Genomic DNA, 18,829 nt, shown 5'->3' with positions numbered 1-18,829 from the left:
CGGGTAAGCCCAGGGCCCCGGGCTTACTTGCTTACGTGCTTGGTCTTGAAGCTCTTTGGTTCTCATGCAGCAAGAGAGGAGGGTCTCCACCTCCAGATTCTTCCCCCTAGGGCCTAGCTTTGTGGAGACTGGCTGCCAGGGATTGACCTCCACACTCACATGATGATCGCTTCAACTGGGAGAAGAATGTCTCTGTTGTTGTCTTATTCACTGTGAAATGAAACTTGCTTTTGACCTCACAGTTTAAAGATACTCCCAAGTTTACGCCATCTATACAGGCCAAGGTATAAGTGTAGCATAGTGCTGTTATCGTGGGAAAATTTTAAAGGATCATTTCTTAATAATTTAAAAAAGATGTTACCAACACTAAAATATGCCCTTGTAGCTCCCGAACATTCATTCTCAATTTGCACTTTCTACAATGTTAAAATCCTACTGTTCTATTCATGGTATTAAGTTACTAGTAACAACTGAACTGAAGTAACAATTGAACTGAACATATTTATGATATTAACATTGCATTATTCATATTATTAAAATAATTTTTATAGATGGGATTTTTCAAACTGAAGTAGCACTATGAAGGCATGTATGTTACAAAGCAGATCAAAATGGCAGTCATTCTCAGCTCTTTCCAAATCCATTATGTTTATATAATGTACCATGCTTGTTTTCTCCAGAGGCTTTGTTTCTTATTAGCAAATGGGAGAAGATTTGAAGGATGGAAAAAGAGAATTAATCTGGATCTAGCATTAGATAAAGTACATCTGGCTCTGGCTTGAGCACATTTTATCTTAATTTATGAGCTTGGTGTTTAGCAGATAGTTTCAAGTTTAATTTTTTAAAGGTTTTAAATATTATTTTTTTAAAGATTTTTTATGTATTCATTTGAGAGAAAGAGAGCGAGAGAACATGGGCAGGGGCAGGGGGAGAAGGAGACGCCCCCTGAGCAGAGAGCCCAATGCAGGGCTCCATTCCAGGACCCTGGGATCATGACCTGAGCCGAAGGCAGACCTTTTTTTAAAGTTTTATTTATTTTTTAGTGATCTTTATACCCAATGTGGGGCTTGAACTCATGACCCGAGGTCAAGAGATGCACAATCCACTGACTGAGCCAGCCAGGCACCCCTCAAGGTTATTTATTAATTTTTTAAAGATTTTATTTGTTTATTTGAGAGAGAGAGAGAGCATGAGTGGTTGGGGGACACGGAGACGGTCCAAGGGAGAGAGAGAAGCAGGCTCTCTGCTGAGCATGGAGCTGGACCTGGGGCTCAGTCCCCAGGACCCTGGGATCATGACCTGAGGCAACGGCTGACACTTAACCAACTAAGCCACGTGGGTGCCTCATCCCTTCAAGTTCACTTTAAATAAGTCATTAAAGTCTTGCCTTAAACAAGTTGGGACTTAATGGACAGCAAAGAAAATGACAAATCTGAACTTCCCTTCAAAAATCACTACATGTTTAACATATTACTGACCATATATTCTTATTTTTAAAATCTATTCTACAAAAAACACTTTTACTTGGACAACTGAATAACTGTTGCTTAGTAATATGTAATATTATAACGTTCATAAAACAACATTTTGGTAAATATTTTTCAGCGTACTAAACAAGTTCTAATTTAGGCATCATGTTTAATTTAACCTTTTCATTATTTAGGTTAAAAAAAATAAATTGCACTTACTACAAAGTTGTCATTAGAAAAAAGAGTCAAAGAATACCCATCACCCATTTGAAAGGCTATTCTGTGGAACTTACCAGGATCTATGAATTCAATGCCATTGCTGCTGAGGTTTAATTTTTTTAGCTCGTGAACATCTTCAAACTCCTTGGGTCGAAGTTGGTTGATTTTATTGTATGACAAGTCAAGTTTAACAATATCTGGAGGGATGTTGTTTGGAACTTTCTTCAGCTCTGGAAAAATCAGTAACACTCTGGTTATCGAGGTTTCCCCTCACCCCATATTCTCTGTCGCTCTTCCACCTGTGGTTGAAGAGTCTGCTCTTGAAGGGCAATGGGATTATCTAAAGCCAAAGAACAAGACTTAGAATGTGCTAACTCCACCAAAGCCCTGTGGACCAGGTGCATCACACACAGAGCTACGGATATCATTCCTTGCTGAGTTGTTCAGAGAAACGTCCTTGAGGTGGTGGCAAGAAATCAAGAGGACAGCAGGTATCAGGTGAGGCACTGGGTTCACTGCTGACTCTCTGTTAGAAGCACCTGGGAAGCTTTAGGGGAAAAAGAAAAAGCTAAAAGGAAATGAAGCCAATCACACCACTCTATTTGAGTCCTCTACCAATGCCTTCCCACCTGCTCTAGGAGTTTTCACTATTAACTATTGCCTTTTGTTATATTTTCATTTCATCCCTCTCTGATTCCTTCTGCCAACAAAAAAAGCTCAGGTCTCTCCACCCTAAAAAAAGAACAAAAAGTTTTTCACCTTGATGGTCCTCCAGCTGTTCTCTTATTGCTGCTTTCCTTGGGTGCTACAATTTGAGAAAGCATAGTCTTGACTTGTAGCCTCCGCTTCCTCATTACCACGTAGTTCCAGAATCCTTGTGATTTAGTTATACGTCTAGGAATCCTAGACGCCTGGATTCCTCAGGAACAACAACAATAGTATTGTTGTAACTACTACTATAGAAAAAGCCTCATAGGGGCGCCTGGGTGGCTCAGTGGGATAAGCCTCTGCCTTCGGCTCAGGTCATGATCCCAGGGTCCTGGGATCGAGCCCCGCATCGGGCTCTCTGCTCCGCAGGGAGACTGCTTCCTCCTCTCTGCCTGCCTCTCTGCCTAGTTGTGATCTCTCTCTGTCAAATAAATAAATATATATTTAAAAAAAAAAAAAAAAAAGAAAAAGCCTCATGGAAGAAGAGTCCAGGTTCTTTTCCGCAACTGAATAGGAAAATAGGGTTCACCTAATTTGTCATTACTATTTGTTTCTCTTTAAATCGTGCCTTTAAAAAAATATAGTGTTTACATTATGTTTTAGTGTAATATTTGTCATTTCTATTAATCTTTAGCAAAATATTCTAAGGTTTTATTTAATTTTAAGTAGGGCAGGTAAAAACTTGAAGAGACACACACCTGTTTCCACAAAAGAAAATTAGAAGCAATAAAATGTCCAGATTAACTGACACCTGAGAAATAACATGGTCCAAAGGCTTTCTGCATAAAATTTGTTGAACTGAGTACAGTAAAATACGCTTATAATAGGTGGTATCCATTTATCCATAATGCCCTTTTTTAGTACAGAATAATTGTTGATAATTTTTTTAAAATAGTAAACAAAACAAACAAAACAAAACAAAACAATCCGAAAAACACCACAATACCATCTCTGGTATTTAGGACCTATCCCATAATATATTTACTTTCATAAAGGCTCAGGCTTATTTTTTCCCTCTTTTAATACTCAGAATCCATGGTCCTAAATGGAATAGTATTGGTAGTTCCTTCTTTAGCATCCTCATTATTGCTAAATTTGCTTTCTCTTTCTTGATGGGATCTCAGTATCTTGATATTTATGTGCAGGAACTATTCTATGTGTTCTAACAAGTATTAAGTGACAAGAACAATATGGGCTAAGTACTCTTATTATTCATTCTCATTTTACAGACGAGGAAACTGAGGCACGATTTTCCCATAGTCCTAGGGTATAAATACACACGTTAGCTTCAGAATATATACTTCTATCCACTATGCTCTGCCGCCTAGTCCTGGTAACTTCCTGCCTCGTTTATACTGTTCCATCTGCCCTAGAATTATCAAGGTTGGCAAAGGGTAAAGTTGGAATTAGGGAACAAGTGAGGTGGAGTCAGTATAACTGGGGTGGCCATGAGACCTTCCTAGCTCTATATTTAAAATGACATCTCAAAATTTTCAACTGGGCAATAAAATTAATACTACCTTTTCCTGCTTTTCCTCAATGGTAAGTCATCACCATCAGACATGTATACATTTTACTGATGGCTTTCATTTTTGTCCCTTCATGGTGGAGGCTTAGGACAATGCCTAATATATCCTAAATAAACAATGGTATGTGGCAGACAGCTTCTAAAATGGCACTCGGTATTCCATTTTGCCAGCAGACTCTCTTCTGCTGACTTTGACGAAATAAGCTGTCATGCTGGAGAGGCCTATGTGGCCAGAAATTAAGGGTGCCCTCTGGCAAACAGCCCACAAGAAACTCGGACCCTCAGTTCAACAACCCTTGAGGAATTAAATTCTGCCAGTGGTAGTGTGAGTCTTTCGCAGTTGAGCCTTCAGATGAGACCACAGGTATGAGTCCTGGTCAATACACTGATGGCAGCCTTGTGAAAGATCTGGAAGCAGAGGACCCAGCCAAGCCATGTCTGGTTTCTTGACCCACAGAAACTGTGAGGTAATAAATGTGTGTTGTTTCAAACCACAAAGTTCTGGGGTAGTTTATCATAGTCAGCAACAGATAATACATTGTAAACAATAAAAGCTAATTAAATGTTGAGTTTAATGGATTTAAGGATACTAAGGACTCTTGTAGTAAAAATGCCTTTAAAATAGGGAGTTCTCGGGGCACCTGGGTGGCTCAGTGGATTAAGCCGCTGCCTTCGGCTCAGGTCACGATCTCAGGGTCTTGGGATCGAGCCCCGCATTGGGCTCTCTGCTCCGCAGGGAGCCTGCTTCCTCCTCTCTCTCTGCCTGCCTCTCTGCCTACTTGTGATCTCTCTCTGTCAAATAAATAAATAAAAAATCTTTAAAAAAAATAGGGAGTTCTCTTACTTTTTTCTTTGGTGAGACATGGTTCTGTTTGACCTAGAATTTTGTCTGCCTATACACACACACACACACACACACACACACACACACATACATATATATATTAACCATTTTATTTATTTATTTGACAGGCAGAGATCACAAGTAGTGTCTGCCAATATATGGAAAGGTGAAAGATTTTAAGACTTGAACTTATTATGATGTTGCAACAGTGAGGTAATCTTCCCTTTATGAGTATCGAGACCCTAACTGGAAAGCTATATTCTCTTGGGTTCTACATGTAAACAAGGAGATGGAGATCTCAACAATAATTAAAAACCATGGACACAACAGAAGACAGATCAAAGAAATAATTTTTTGACATTAAATGTTTGGAATAATTATTGAAAATGTCTGTGGCATCTTCTTAGAAAGCTTTCAGAAGCAGAATAGAGATTTATTTCACAATACTCAGGATCTCACCTCTTCTTAGTACCTCCACTGCTACCATATTGGTCTAAGCCACTATCTTTTCTTGTCTGGATTCTCCCCAAAGTGTCCTAAACCCAAGTGATACAGTCAAAACATAGATCATGTCATTTTCCCAGATGGCTTCCAATCCTCCAGATGGTAGAATCCTCCAGTTGTTCCCATCTCACTATGAATAAAAGCTCAAGTCCTCATTAAGGTCCAGTAAAGCCTTTAAGGACTACAGGTCTTCCTTGCCACCACAGCAAGTATCTCATAGGTTCTGGAAAACAGGCTGTTTATCAGGACTTGCTTGCTGAACCCACATCTGCTGGGTTGGACATAGGGTGGATGACAGAGACCTCCCAAGCAACTACTGTATGACAAGCTGAAGTGGGTAAACCACAAATTAATGAGTAGAAGAAAATGTTTACGAGAACTCCCTGAAACCCAGTTTAAGCAATGTGACAGGCCTGTGGGTGCTGGAAAGGGACTATGAATTGCAGAACCAACTTTGGCATTGTCAGCAGTTAAGAATAGGGTAAAAATAGGATCCACAAGTAAAACCAGGAAATGCAACCCAAAGCCTTTACTGGTATGGCTTAGAAAAACGTGGAAAAATCTTACTTGTTGTATTGATGGATAAAAACAGTTTTTTTAGTTCTTTTATCTTAAACTTGAATGAGAATTACAAATATTGATGCTAAGTGTGTGTGTCTTTGATAAAGATTATATAAACACAGTGGCACCAGGGTGGCTCAGTCCTTAAGTGTCTGCCTTTGGCTCAGGTCATGATCCTAGGGTCCTGAAATTGAGCCCCGTTTCAGGCTCCCTGCTTCGCCTTCTTCCACTCCCCCTGTTATTTGCTGCTGTTTAAAATTCCTGGTGAACATTCAAAAAATACTTCAAATTACCACTCTTGACTAACGTTACCCCTCCCCGGCCAAAACCTGCTGAGTTTGAGGAATAAATTGGAAAATGTCCTCCGTGTAATTTCCCATTTAGTGTGCTATCTTAGTTGTCAGCGATGTCAGAATTGCCCTGAAGGCTCAGTAGCAGGAGGCAAGGAGCCACGAATGACTCTGATCTTACAAATAAAAACTTACTAATTATTGTTCAAGCTAGTAGTGAAATTAACTTCAGCGACAGCTGAGAGCCACTTACCTGCATAATTCTCGCTGGCCCTAATCTTAGAAGTAAAATGAATCCTTAAAAATTACAGATTATTCTGGTAAATGTGAAGCGAAAAGGCAGTTTTCAGCTCTCACGTTCATGTATTGTGGGCAAATCCATTGACCTCAATATGGCATAAACACGACTTTCAACTAATCTCACATTTATTCCCTTTGAAAGACTAAGTTTTGTTGGCCAAGTGCCTGTCCCCCAGTGAATAAAGCTATTATTTCTTTTTCTTGCTGTCCAATGTTTAAAGCAAAATTAGTGATCTTTGAGGTCTGTGTGGTCAAACTGGCACATATTGGGGACCCTATGTACACCATCTGACTCATCATCTGTCAGCCAGGAAAGGCACAACTCCTATGTTGGGGAAATCTGTATTTGGGTTTCCTGTGTATCTTCCTGAACGGGGTATATTGTACAGAGCCTAAGAGGAAAGTCGGTACTGGGAGAAAGCACCCAGAAAGCTTTTCTACATTTTTCTTGGTTAATAGAGGTGCCTAGGATCTTGAAGGAAGAGAGGACACAATGGCCTGGGGACTGCCTGTGCGACCTTAGAAGGGCAACTTAGCTTCGGTCACCTCAGTGTCCTCCTTTATGAGGGTAATAGTACCATACTGCTCTTTGAGGGTTATGAGGAGTAAATTACATAATGCATGTGAACTACTATGTCTTAGGCACACGGAGCATTTAGTTGACAGCTAATTAATATCACTAATTAATGCCACTGCTAGTTCTACTCTTGCTAGCATGTCTTAGGCTTCTAGATCGAACATGTGGAACATAAGCAAAAATATTACTACAGTTTGGCAGGGATTCTGCATATTTGACATTTGTTATCTATTTATAGAATGGAATAAGGCAAATGAGAGTAAATTCAGATTGTCAAACTTGAGGTCTAGTCATGATTTTAAATTCTATGTATTTTTATTTTTAAAGTTTGCTTAAATTATTGCTTTTGCAGGAGCAAAGAAAGCAGCTCAGTTATTATCATCTGTCTAAAGCATATGGCCCTGTGCTAGGCAGTACTTGGGAGGAGGTTTAAGATACAACCATTGCCTTTAAACTTATGGGAATCAACAATACACCATGATGAAAAAGAAACAACCTACTGAATCAATATTTATATCAACCATAGTGAAAGCAATCTTTATTGATATTGAAAGACAAAACTACCCTTCATTTTGTAATCTAAACGGTCTATGCTCTGATTTATGTAGTCATTAACATCTGGAGGAACTTGATTTGACCTCTCATGGACAAGCCAGTATTGTTATATATACAAAATGTGTATTCCATGAAACTTTACATTGTTTCCAGTAAATAATGTATGTATTTTAAAACAAGGGGCGTTATCTGCACCCCAAATTTATGGGGCATATCTGGAAGGTTGTGTTTAGACAACAGTAAGTTCAGGAAAGAAAAAAATTTAAAAAGTATCTGTTTTTATAAGTTGATGTTTGCCAAAAGAAAATAAGAAAACAAGACAAGGGCAGAACTAGGCTCATTGTGGAGGGAAATGGCCCAAGAGCAGTCAAGCAGTAAAAATGGAAGCTATTTCCCTTAATTTTTTTTTTTTTTTCTTTTAAACTAGGCTCCACACCCAGTGTGGAGTCCAACTCGGGGCTTGAACTCACAACCCTGAGAGTCAATGCCTAACCAGCTGAGCCACCCAGATGCGTCTGTATTATCTATTCTTAATTTATGGTGTAATCTAGCTATAGAAATCTTTAATTTTGTGTTGACGACATTTTTCTCAGATAATCAATGAATCTAACTCTACCTATTTTCTCTTTATCACCTGTTGTAGCAAGTGCAAATTAACTTTAGCTTGAGGGGAGAGCTTCAGCTATATCGAGGAATTTTTCTAAACCAAGTCTAGGATTAGCAGCTTTGTATTAGGTTTTTAAATAGATAATTTAGTTTTTTTTTTTAGATGATTTTTTTTAAAGATTTTATTTATTTATTTGACAGACAGAGATCACAAGTAGGCAGAGAGGCAGGCAGAGAGAGAGGAGGAAGCAGGCTCCCCGCGGAGCAGAGAGCCAGATGTGGGGCTCGATCCCAGGACCCTGGGATAGTGACCTGAGCCGAAGGCAGAGGCTTTAACCCACTGAGCCACCCAGGCACCCCGATAATTTAGTTTTTAATTTAAGCAACACAAAGGCACTTCGAGTAACACATGCTCTTCAGGATGAAACACTAAGTACTCACTGTAACAACGTAAGGGAAATTCCACCTAATCTGGCTGCAGAGAAACAGCGTATACTGACTTTTCTGGAATTCTTTAAAGCTTCCATTGTAGAGGCAGCTTTTTGTTTGCGCTTGATCAGATTAAGGAAGACAGCAGGATTAGGCAGACCAAGGTTCGAATCTTCACTTTGCTGCTTACCTGTCAGACCTCAGCCAAATGACTGAACCCTTCCTGAGCTTCATTTCTCCCAACCATAACTGGGGATCCTACTACTTTCCTGGAAGCTGTGGACAGCATGTGTGTGGGGTACCTGGAGAACAGTAGGTGTTCAATGAATGAGCACTTTCTCTCAAACTCAGAGGATCCTGGAATGGCATCTCCATGGTGATGATGCTGGGCTTGTTCTCCCATGGCCTCAGCTCGTGTACATTTCACAGGGTGTTGTAGCAAGCACACCTTTCCATGTCCCATGGCCTTGGGTGTGCTCTAACCAGGTGCCCTTCTGGGTCTGAGAGAGAGGCCAAGGCTTGAGCACTTCTTTGCTGATAAATGAACACGTTTTCTCCTTATTCAGGTTGCCGGCTTCTTCAGCGTCAACAAATTCCTGCCTATGGTTCCCCTGAAAGGAGCCACAAAGAGCATTCTGCGTTGCTCTTAACCCTCTCTTTCTGTTCTTAAAGAAACAAAACAAAGCAAAACCTACTAAAATAAGTGGAAAGAATGATACCATGTTCTGATAGGATCCTAACACAATGACATCTAGCTTTAGTTGAATATTATGAATAAGTCATTAATTCATGCCAGAAATGAAACAGACACTGTCCCATGGCACGTTATCCTAGGGTGGATTAGCAGTTCCCAGACCACACTTTGAGAACGTCTTCGCTAGCCTGTCAAGAGCATTACTAAAATTTCCCATTTTCTTATTTTGTGAATTAATCCTGCACATGCAGACCCTCCTCAGTATCAGACCAAGACTGTGTGGGCGGTAAAACTCAGCAATGATTTTTCAGGAAGTAGTAAATATTCTGGAAAGATTTCCTTAGCCTCATAATTCTTGGATTAACTACTTCCAACTTAGCTCTTTCAATATTTTTAGGTTTTAAATTGGGAACAATAAAGATACAGGATGTTAGCAAGCTTTTATTAAAACCTCGAGACCAGAGTCTTAGAAGTACGATACGTGCTCACTATATCCCACTTCGCCTTCCTTCCACAGTGCTCCCACCTGTCCCCTTTCACACGTGATTTCCTTTGAGGTGCTTTCCCCACAGAGGCACGCCATGTTTTCACTTTAAGTCACATTAGATAGGCAGCATTTGGACGTGTTTTTATACCCACTTGTGTACCTAAATTATATTATGTGGTGACTCAAGATAAAGGGGATTCTTGACAGCCACAGCCTCTGATTAGCAAGAGTAGGACCCAACTGGCTACCCTTCCTGAGCATAGCTCCTGTCCTCCTCTGCTGTCCCCCAGACCACCAACCATGTTGAGTCCGAACCTTAGAAAAGGTTGGAGTAGATTTCATTGTCACTGGGGAAAGTCCTCTGGTGGAAGTGACACCACGAACCGGAACGCGGCAGAGTGGAGGGAGGGTTCTAAGATTCAAAGAGCATTTGTAATCAACCATGAAAAGGAAAAACTGAGAAACGTACAAACCTTTCCGTTTGCAGTCCAGCGTTTGGATGGGAAACACGTAATTGTAGCAAAGAGAAGAGTCCACCTCAGGCTTGATGACTGGGGGTCTCCCGGACACTTGGGGTCTCGGGTCTAACCGTTCGCTTTCTTCTTCGCTGCATAACTGTTCAGGTTTCAGCTGCCTCAGTTTTTTGTTTTTCAGTTCTTGGGGGCTTTCGCACTTGGCGTAGTTCCCCAGATTCCGGTTTCTTGGAATCTGCAACATGGAAATAAGCGTTTCCATCTCACAAGTACAATGCCAGGGGTTGTCGTAAAGACGCAGGTAGCTCAGGAGAGGCGTGTAAATGAACACCTCCTCCGTCAAGACTTTGATCTGGTTGTGCTGCAGGAGGAGAGTAGTCAGTTTATTTAAACCAAAGAAAGCGTCGCCCTCAATTTTGGAGATCTCGTTCTGTTGCAGATCCAGGCTCTTCAGCCTTTTAAACTTGGAAAACATCTTGTTCTTCAATATGCGGATCTTGTTTCTTGCTAACAGCATGTGCAGCAAATCCTGAGGCCAGGCGGGCAGCACGTAAACTAGTTTTCTCTCTTGACAGTCTAAGTATTTCTCGTGAAGGTACGTGTAGACTTCGCAGGGGAGGCCTGGTGCGTAGCGTTTGACGGGGCCGGAGCCTCTCCTGCTCCCACCGGCCCGGCCATGATTGGCTCGGCCTCTCGGGCTTGCCTTGCGGAGTTCCGCGGCTTTACAAAAGAAGAGCAGAATTACCACGGTAACCACGCGCATCCTGACATCCAGCTGGTCCCAATTACTTAGTGTGACAGACGGAACAATGAAAGTATTCCTTTGAAATCCAAGCTTGGGCAATCTTAACTAATGCGGTTCAGAACGATGAGACCCAGCTGAGGTATGGTGGGAGGCCCTAAGTTGCAAGGGAAAAAAAAATACATGAAGAGCCATTGTGAGCATTGTGTCATTAACAGCAGCTTCAAAACAAAACAAAACAACATTTATTTCTTTATATATATTTTATTGTAGTATAATTGATGTATAACATTATGTTAGTTTCAGATGTATAACATAATGACTGGATATTTGTAAGTATTGTGAAATGATCACCACCATATAAGTTTTTGGTTTTTTGTTTTTTAAAGTGAAGACTTTGCACTTAATAAAGGCACATTCTGAACAGTGGTGTAGTGGGCCCTCCCATTTACTTGGTTTGGTGGCTAAACGTTTGGGCCCTGAGTTGGAATGAAGACTCTCCTACTTGCTTAACTATGTGACCGCATAGTCACATAGTCACATCATGCACCTGGCTGGCTCCGTCAGTTAAGCGTCTGCCTTCAGCTTAGGTCATGATCCCAAAGTCCTGGGATCAAGTCCCGCATGAGGCTCCCTGCTCAGTGGGGAGACTTGCTTCTCCCTCTGCCTGCAGCTCGCCCTGCTTGTACACACACAAACACACATGCTCTCTCTCTTTCTCTGACAAATAAATAAAATCTTAAAAACAAAAGAATTATGTGACCTCAGGCTAGTTATTTAACATCATCTGCAGTATCTGTAAAATGGGGCTGAGGACATGGTGTAGTATTGTCAGGAAAATGAAACGGGCTCATGGGCAGAAGACACTTATCAGTGCCAGGTCCTGGGGAAGTACCCCCATCGTGCTAGGGCTTAGCGTTAGGAAAACTGAAACATGTAATGTATTAGCACATTGGATTCAAGACATTCAAGGGATTTTTTATAGCCTTGAGACATGCAGGAAAAAAAAAAAAGAGTAGGTCTCCAATGGTTGTTCTCCCCAGCTCATTTTTTTTCCCCTTCCTGGACTATCTCCCAATTAACCAACCACGATGAATGTGAGATCCAGAAATGCCCAAAGTATACTGCCCTGTCCTTGTCAAGTCTTGCATATCTTGGCTCAAATGTCACCTCAGCAAAGCCTTCTCCGAGCACTGCATTTAAAGTGGCACCTTTTCCACTTGCTAGCCACTCTCTACTCCCTTTTTTATTTTATTTTTCTCCATTGTACTTATCACCGTCTGTCCAAGCAGATATTATACTTCTTTTGTTTACCATCAGTCTCCCCCACCTAGGACGTGAACTCCCCAAGGGCAGGAATTTTTGTCTTTTTTGTTTACTGCCGTATTTTTGGCACTTGTAAAGTTTCTGACACACAGCAAGTTCTCAATAAATATTTGTTGAATGCACGAATTACCTACTCTCAAGTAACAATTCTATAAAAATATTAATATCATCAGTTTAGTTATTACATTGTTTTCAGAATCTGTTTTCTGCTTTAACAGGTATTACTGGTGACTTCTAAGATCTGCACCCTGTAAAGCACTGCTTTCATTTTCTGAGAGTGATTTTGGTTTGCATTTATTACTTAGGACACAGTCCATTCTTGGAAGAGGAAGAGATGTTCAAAATCGGTTTATAATGAATAACATTGCTGTTGTTATTATTGTGGGGCTAAGCGGTTATGAGCAACAGATGTGTTTTCTATTCGTTGTAGCAGTGTGAAAGCAAGGATCACCCCCTTGCCTGGAGTCTTCCTGCCCGACGGGGTCTTCCCCACCTAGAATGACTTCTCCCTCTTTGCCTCATGCACTCCTCCCCTTTACTCTTTTCATTTCCTCTCCCCTAGATCCTTCTTTTCTGTCTCAGATTTGGAGTTTTACTTCCTGTCGGTCTAGACCCGGAGTGTGGACTGTGTAACGCTCTGCTATCTAGGTCTTTCTGTACGTGTGTCAACTTCCCCGAGACCATAAACTGTGCAGTTCCCTCTGGTTCCAGACTTAATCAGGCACTTGACCTCTGATCCTTTGTGTCCTTCTCTGCAATTCACTGTAAATTGTATGTAAATCTCGTTTATACAAATTATAAATATTTTGTTAATTAGTATGCATGCTGAATTATTTATAATGTCCATGCTGATGTATGAGGGGTATGTGTGTTGATGTCTGCAACTTACTTTAAAATGCATTAAAAATAGGGGCGCCTGGGTGGCTCAGTGGGTTAAAGCCTCTGCCTTTGGCTCGGGTCATGATCCCAGGGTCCTGGGATCGAGCCCCCCATCGGGCTCTCTGCTCAGCAGGAAGCCTGCTTCCTCCTCTCTCTCTGCCTGCCTCTCTGCCTACTTGAGATCTCTACTGTCAAATAAATAAATAAATAATAAAAAAATGCATTAAAAATAAGATGGATTGAAGGATGGATAGAAAGATGGATGTATAGGTGAATATGTGATAAGCAAATACAGTGGAAGTGTAGTGGCTATATTTGCACTGTACAACTCTTCATGTCTTTCAACTTTTCTGTGTTTGAAAATTTTTACAATAAAGTGATACAAGAAAACAAAAACCAAAAAATGAACAAAAAGTCATGCCACAAAAAAAGCAGGTTGGTTTTCTTCCCAGCTAAAAGCTCTAAGTATATACTGTGTTTCCCAAAGCAATATTTTCCCTTTTCCCCCTTTCTTCTGTAATCCTCAAATGATAATAAACATGTGTATATATTTTAATTTTAAAGCCAGAAGAAATTGGTTTTCTGGGAAAAGGAACCATATACTTAGAACAAATTACTTGCCAAGGTTTTTGTTTGTTTTCTAATGAATACATCGCATTGAAAGTAGGAAGGAAAATTTTAAGTTTAAACATTTGCGCTATGTTGTTTAATGATGTTTAACTTGTTTGATTTAGGCCTCTGTAGAAATCTGCAAGAGCTGAACGTCTCTGACTGCCCAACACTCACAGTGAGTATATGAAGCTTATTTTACTGTGTTTTATATAGATTCAGACTTGCTATATTGCAGTGCCAATACACAGAGATTTTTGCCAAAACACAGGCATGTGTGCTCGTTTAAGATCGAATGTGTAAAAAAGCAAACTATGTTAAACGTTGGCAAGACATTTCATCCCATTTGTATAATGCTATTATTAATCCTGTAGCTATATGACCAAAGTTGGAGTCTCCGGAAAAGTGAAAACTATTGAACAATTATACAAAATTAACTATGTTTATATTTAGGATCAGGTGTGTCTGAGAGAGAAAAAAAATGGGTCCCAGGAATGACAATGGGCTCAATTTAGTGGTCTTCATGGCTATCAACTGTGTGCCAATGAAGATGGAAATGAGCCTGTAACCCTGGCCAGCTCCTTCCTGGTCCCTGTCTCCACGCCTTTCTTTGACTTCCAATCTGTCTTGCCCCCTGTGAGCACATACACTTTCTAAGAGGCAGATCCGATCATTTCACTCCCATTTTCCATCATGTATAAACACACTCGCCATCTACGCTATTCCATGAAGTCAAAGCTCTTTAACATTACTATACCTTGGAGCCCCTCTGTGGTCTTGCCTCAGCCTTCTCCCCCAGCCTCATCTTGCTCCAGTTCCTGCACACATATGAAGTTTCAGCAACCACACAGTGCTACACTTCCTTTGCTGCATGAGCCAAGCTGCTCCTTGCTGTTTTGCTTCTGCTGGGGCTGTGCTCTTTGCCTGGAATGCCCTTTTGCTTTGTTCTCAGGTATTGCTTTCCTCTTTGTTGGGCTTTAAACCTTACTTTAGGTACCACCTCCTTCACCTCCTTTACCAAGACATCCCTGTCTCCCAGGGCTGGGCTCGTCGCTGCTCCGCTGGGTCCCTAAAACAAGTAGCCCTAACCGTAGCATTTCTGCCTCCTCCACTAGCCCAAGAGGGCCAAAGGGCAGGAGACATTTCTTGTTTTCTTTCTTTCTTTTTTTTTTTTTTAAAGATTTTATTTATTTATTTGACAGAGATCACAAGTAGGCAGAGAGGCAGGCAGAGAGAGAGGGGGAAGCAGGCTCCCTGTGGAGCAGAGAGCCCGATGCGGGGCTTGATCCCAGGACCCTGGGAATCATGACCTGAGCCGAAGGCAGAGGCTTTAACCCACTGAGCCACCCAGGAGCCCCCGTTTCTTGTTTTCTGTGGTAGTCACAGCACACAGCACACACGCTGGCACAGTAAATAGTCTACATCTGCTTAATGAATGAAATTGTATGGAGATCCTGAGCAGGTAATGGAGAGCATGGCCTAAAACTTGAGGTTCCGTCTTGGGTTGACATTTTTGTATTCTTTTTTATTTTTTATTTTCTATTTTTTTAAAAAGATTTTTATTTATTTATTTGACAGACAGAGATCACAAGTAGGCAAAGAGGCAGTCAGAGAGAGAGAGGAGGAAGCAGGCTTCCTGCTGAGCAGAGAGCCCGATGCGGAGCTCGATCCCAGGACCCTGAGATCATGACCTGAGCTGAAGGCAGAGGCTTTAACCCACTGAGCCTCCCAGGCACCCCAACATATAATGTATTTTTATCCCCAGGGGTACAGGTCTGTGAATCGCCAGGTTTACACACTTCACAGCACTCACCATAGCACATACATTTTTGTATTCTTAATGAACGTTACAAAAGTGAGTATGATCAACCTAGAGAAAGAAGGTATGAGAAGAGCCCTTAGGATGGAACCTTGGGGACTGCCAACTTTTAGAAGTAGGCAAAGGAGAAGAAATAGCGAAGAATCTTAAGAAAGGCCAGTAAGAGGGGACACCTGGGCAGCTCAGTCGGTTAAGCGTCTGCCTTTGGCTCAGGTCATGATCCCGGGGTCCTGGGATGACACCTTACATCAGGTTCCCTGCTCAGTAGGGAGCCTGCTTCTCCCTCTCCTCCCTGCTCGTGCGCTTTCTCACTATCTCTGTCTCTCCCTCTCTCAAACAAATAAAATCTTAAAAACAAAACAAATCAAAACAGTAGGAGAAGTTGGGTGAAAACAGAAGCGGCTGATTTTGTCCCGCTCTTCATTAAGCAAGGACTCCAACATGCCGTCCACGCCCTCCAGCGTCGTCATTCTACTTCTTCCTTTCAAACTTCTGTTTCATTCTGTGGATATTTTTAGTATGTACTACTTTAAAGATATTTTTATCTTTATATGTAAAGATATATAGGGAATGTATATGCTATAAAATATAGGTGTTAAAGGGAATTAAAAATGAATCAAGTTTCAGTTCCTGCCCTCAGGGAGCTTCAGTTCTGCCCTTGAATAACAGATCACAGTCTTTAAATTTGGCTTTCTCATAGGGAAGTCAAAGCAAATGCCATCTGCATTGAATTTGTGAACATCAAAGCTTTCCCAATTTTGGAGTCTAATACTATACAGGCTTGATAATTTTATCCAGCTACATTTTACTATTGTTTTTTCCCTTTGAAGCATAGGCTGGGAGACAGATTTAAATTTAAGGAGTTGAGTAATATTCACTCAAAAAGCTTTATTTCTAAGAAGCTTGCCTTATGAATATATTACATTCGGAAAGATTTGGGTGCATTGTGGACAAATTCAGAAACCATTTTGCAATGGGGACACTCAAGCAGTGTTTGCTTTTATGTGCTCTCACCTTTGGGGACTGAACCTTGAGCTCTTTTAAATGCTGAGACTAGGATTTGTCTGAAGTTTCTTGGATGTCCACGCTCCTCCAGTCAGGAAAATGTAGTGAATGGTTTGTTTCCTTTTCTTAAAGGAAAAAGGAGCTTCCTCTGTGGTGCATAAACATACTTCCTCTTCCTGGCCCCACATATTCATCTTCTCTGTGGCTGCCTCCCTGAGGGTGTATCAGCCAGCTTCCCGTCCTCTCCTTGCCCCATCTCATTGCATTTTGGCCAGTCATTTAATAGGTGCAGAATTACTTTGATATTTGATTGCCACCATGAACATTTTTGAAAATAGATTTTGTTTCTATTAAACTAAAATGCCATTTATTATAATTCTTTATTCCTTCTGGGAAATTTTTACCATATATATATATAATATATATAAATATATATATAATATATATAAATAAATTTTTACCATATATATGTATTTTTTAAAATCTATCCACCTATATCTAAATCCTGCATTTTAGTGGTGGAGTATGTAGAAAAATTGCTGGCACCTTGAACGCAGTGGCAAGAATACAGTGTTCATTGAATCCCTGCCCTTGCACTCATGTGGCGTCGGCGCTCAGAGCCTTTCCTAGCGCAGGACTGCAGGAATTTGTACTGTATTACCCACGACTCCGGGAAATAGCTAGGAATAGAACGCTATAAACATTGATGATCCTGCTGAAAATAAACCTTTGCCATCCTTAATGGTGCTGGAGGTGGCCATAGTGAACACGCAGAATTCTTTCCCAAACCACATTCCCTAGGCAAGTGACAACTGACTTCTTCCTGCGATGGCCTATTCTTTCCAGGACCGATGCGCCACAAATATTTAAAACTAGCTGACCTTGTCAGTGTTCCTGAGGAGACTCATCCACCATCATTAAATAAATAAAAGCCTGCTGCTGCTTACTCATACTGGAGCATTTTATAAGTAGTTACCCATGTGCGAGGCAGCTCTACCGCAATCACAGCCTGCAATTCATCTGGTCTTGTAAATGTCAGTTTAGGGCTCAGGCTTAAAATGACTGTTTTCCTGTCTGTCTCATGTCACAGTCGCTCTGTTCTCTTGTGCCTCAGTGTCAGCTCTGGGGGGAGCTGCTTGAATCTTTGAGAGTCTCTCCCCCAACATCCCCAACACTGAACTTCACGGTCAACATGTCTTTACCTTTTTTTTTTTTTTGCTTCAGAACATTTCAAGTAAATTTGGTGAGATTCTGTTTGTCTGTTTTAATATACTCACTAATAGGACCATAGAAACTTAATTACACACACACACATTTCTATAAATGTATATGTGTAAATATGGACTCACTTTTAATGAAGTCCAATTAAGAGCATTTCAGAATGACTTTAGCAAGTTTAAAAATAGATGAGGTTTTAATCGCTTTCGTGCATCTGAAGAGTCAGGAGTGGTTGACATTTTGACATTTGAGCTCAAATTTCCTGTCAGCGTTGAACTTTTAACAAAGTGTCACTGTGATGGAATGGGACTTTATTTCCAAAGAAAGGGCAGGGGAGAGAGTAGTGAAGCTTCAAACAAAACCATCACCTTCTGCTGGCTTGCATATACTTTTTGGGAGAGAGAAAATGGGGAAATCACAAAGCCTGCTAGACTTTGGTAAGATTCTCCCCTCTGTTTTTCCTGCAGGATGAATCAATGAGATACATCTCTGAGGGCTGTCCTGGGGTCCTGTACCTCAATCTATCTAACACCACCATCACAAACAGGACAATGCGAATCCTGCCCAGGTAATGCTCGTGTTCTCTGTATTACCCAGGACAGGACAGTTATGCCCCTCCCGGCTCTGGCTCTCTCTAGCATTCCCCGAAGGCAGTGTTCCTTTTGCCAGCAACCCCCTCCCCAAGCGCGGCACCATGATGGTGGTAACAGCACTGCTTCTTTCCTGTCCCCAAGCGGGTGCCTCTCCTGCCCAGGTGAGTCCAGCTTAAATAACTGGTCCTCTGCTTGGCCAGTGTTCTTGTGTCACTCTTGGAGCAAAGTGCCCAGAAGCTTGAGTTAGGCTCTGCCTGTCTCTTTCTGGTCCTCCTTCCTGGGCAACAGATCCTGCCTCCTAAATTCTAGTCCCATGTCTGGACTTCTTGATAATGGGACACCGGTGTCTTCCCTCCTTGGACCTTGAGCACTGCAGGCCCACATTCCCTCTTGC

General features: G+C 41.3%; 2 protein-coding genes across 2 annotated transcripts in view; one reads left to right on the top strand and one right to left on the bottom strand.

Moving 5' to 3' along the window:
• The window catches only part of FBXL13 (F-box and leucine rich repeat protein 13), a 233,922-nt gene that overhangs the window by 97,997 nt on the left and 117,096 nt on the right, over positions 1-18,829 (top strand). Inside the window, exons 10-11 of the mRNA XM_046020438.1 lie at positions 13,926-13,978; positions 18,310-18,410. Coding sequence (XP_045876394.1) covers positions 13,926-13,978; positions 18,310-18,410 — 154 coding nt within the window. The remainder of the gene's footprint in view (positions 1-13,925; positions 13,979-18,309; positions 18,411-18,829) is intronic.
• The window catches only part of LRRC17 (leucine rich repeat containing 17), a 32,131-nt gene that overhangs the window by 3,541 nt on the left and 9,761 nt on the right, over positions 1-18,829 (bottom strand). The window contains exons 2-3 of the mRNA XM_046020442.1: positions 10,245-11,143; positions 1,763-1,918 (exon numbers count right to left, since the gene is read on the bottom strand). Of these exons, the coding sequence (XP_045876398.1) occupies positions 1,763-1,918; positions 10,245-11,007 (919 nt within the window). The 5' untranslated portion in view covers positions 11,008-11,143. The remainder of the gene's footprint in view (positions 1-1,762; positions 1,919-10,244; positions 11,144-18,829) is intronic.

This window comes from Meles meles, chromosome 10 (assembly GCF_922984935.1).
Source record: "Meles meles chromosome 10, mMelMel3.1 paternal haplotype, whole genome shotgun sequence".
Lineage (NCBI taxonomy): Eukaryota > Metazoa > Chordata > Mammalia > Carnivora > Mustelidae > Meles > Meles meles.
Note: the sequence above shows the minus strand (reverse complement) of the source record. Positions and strands in the feature narration are given on the sequence as shown.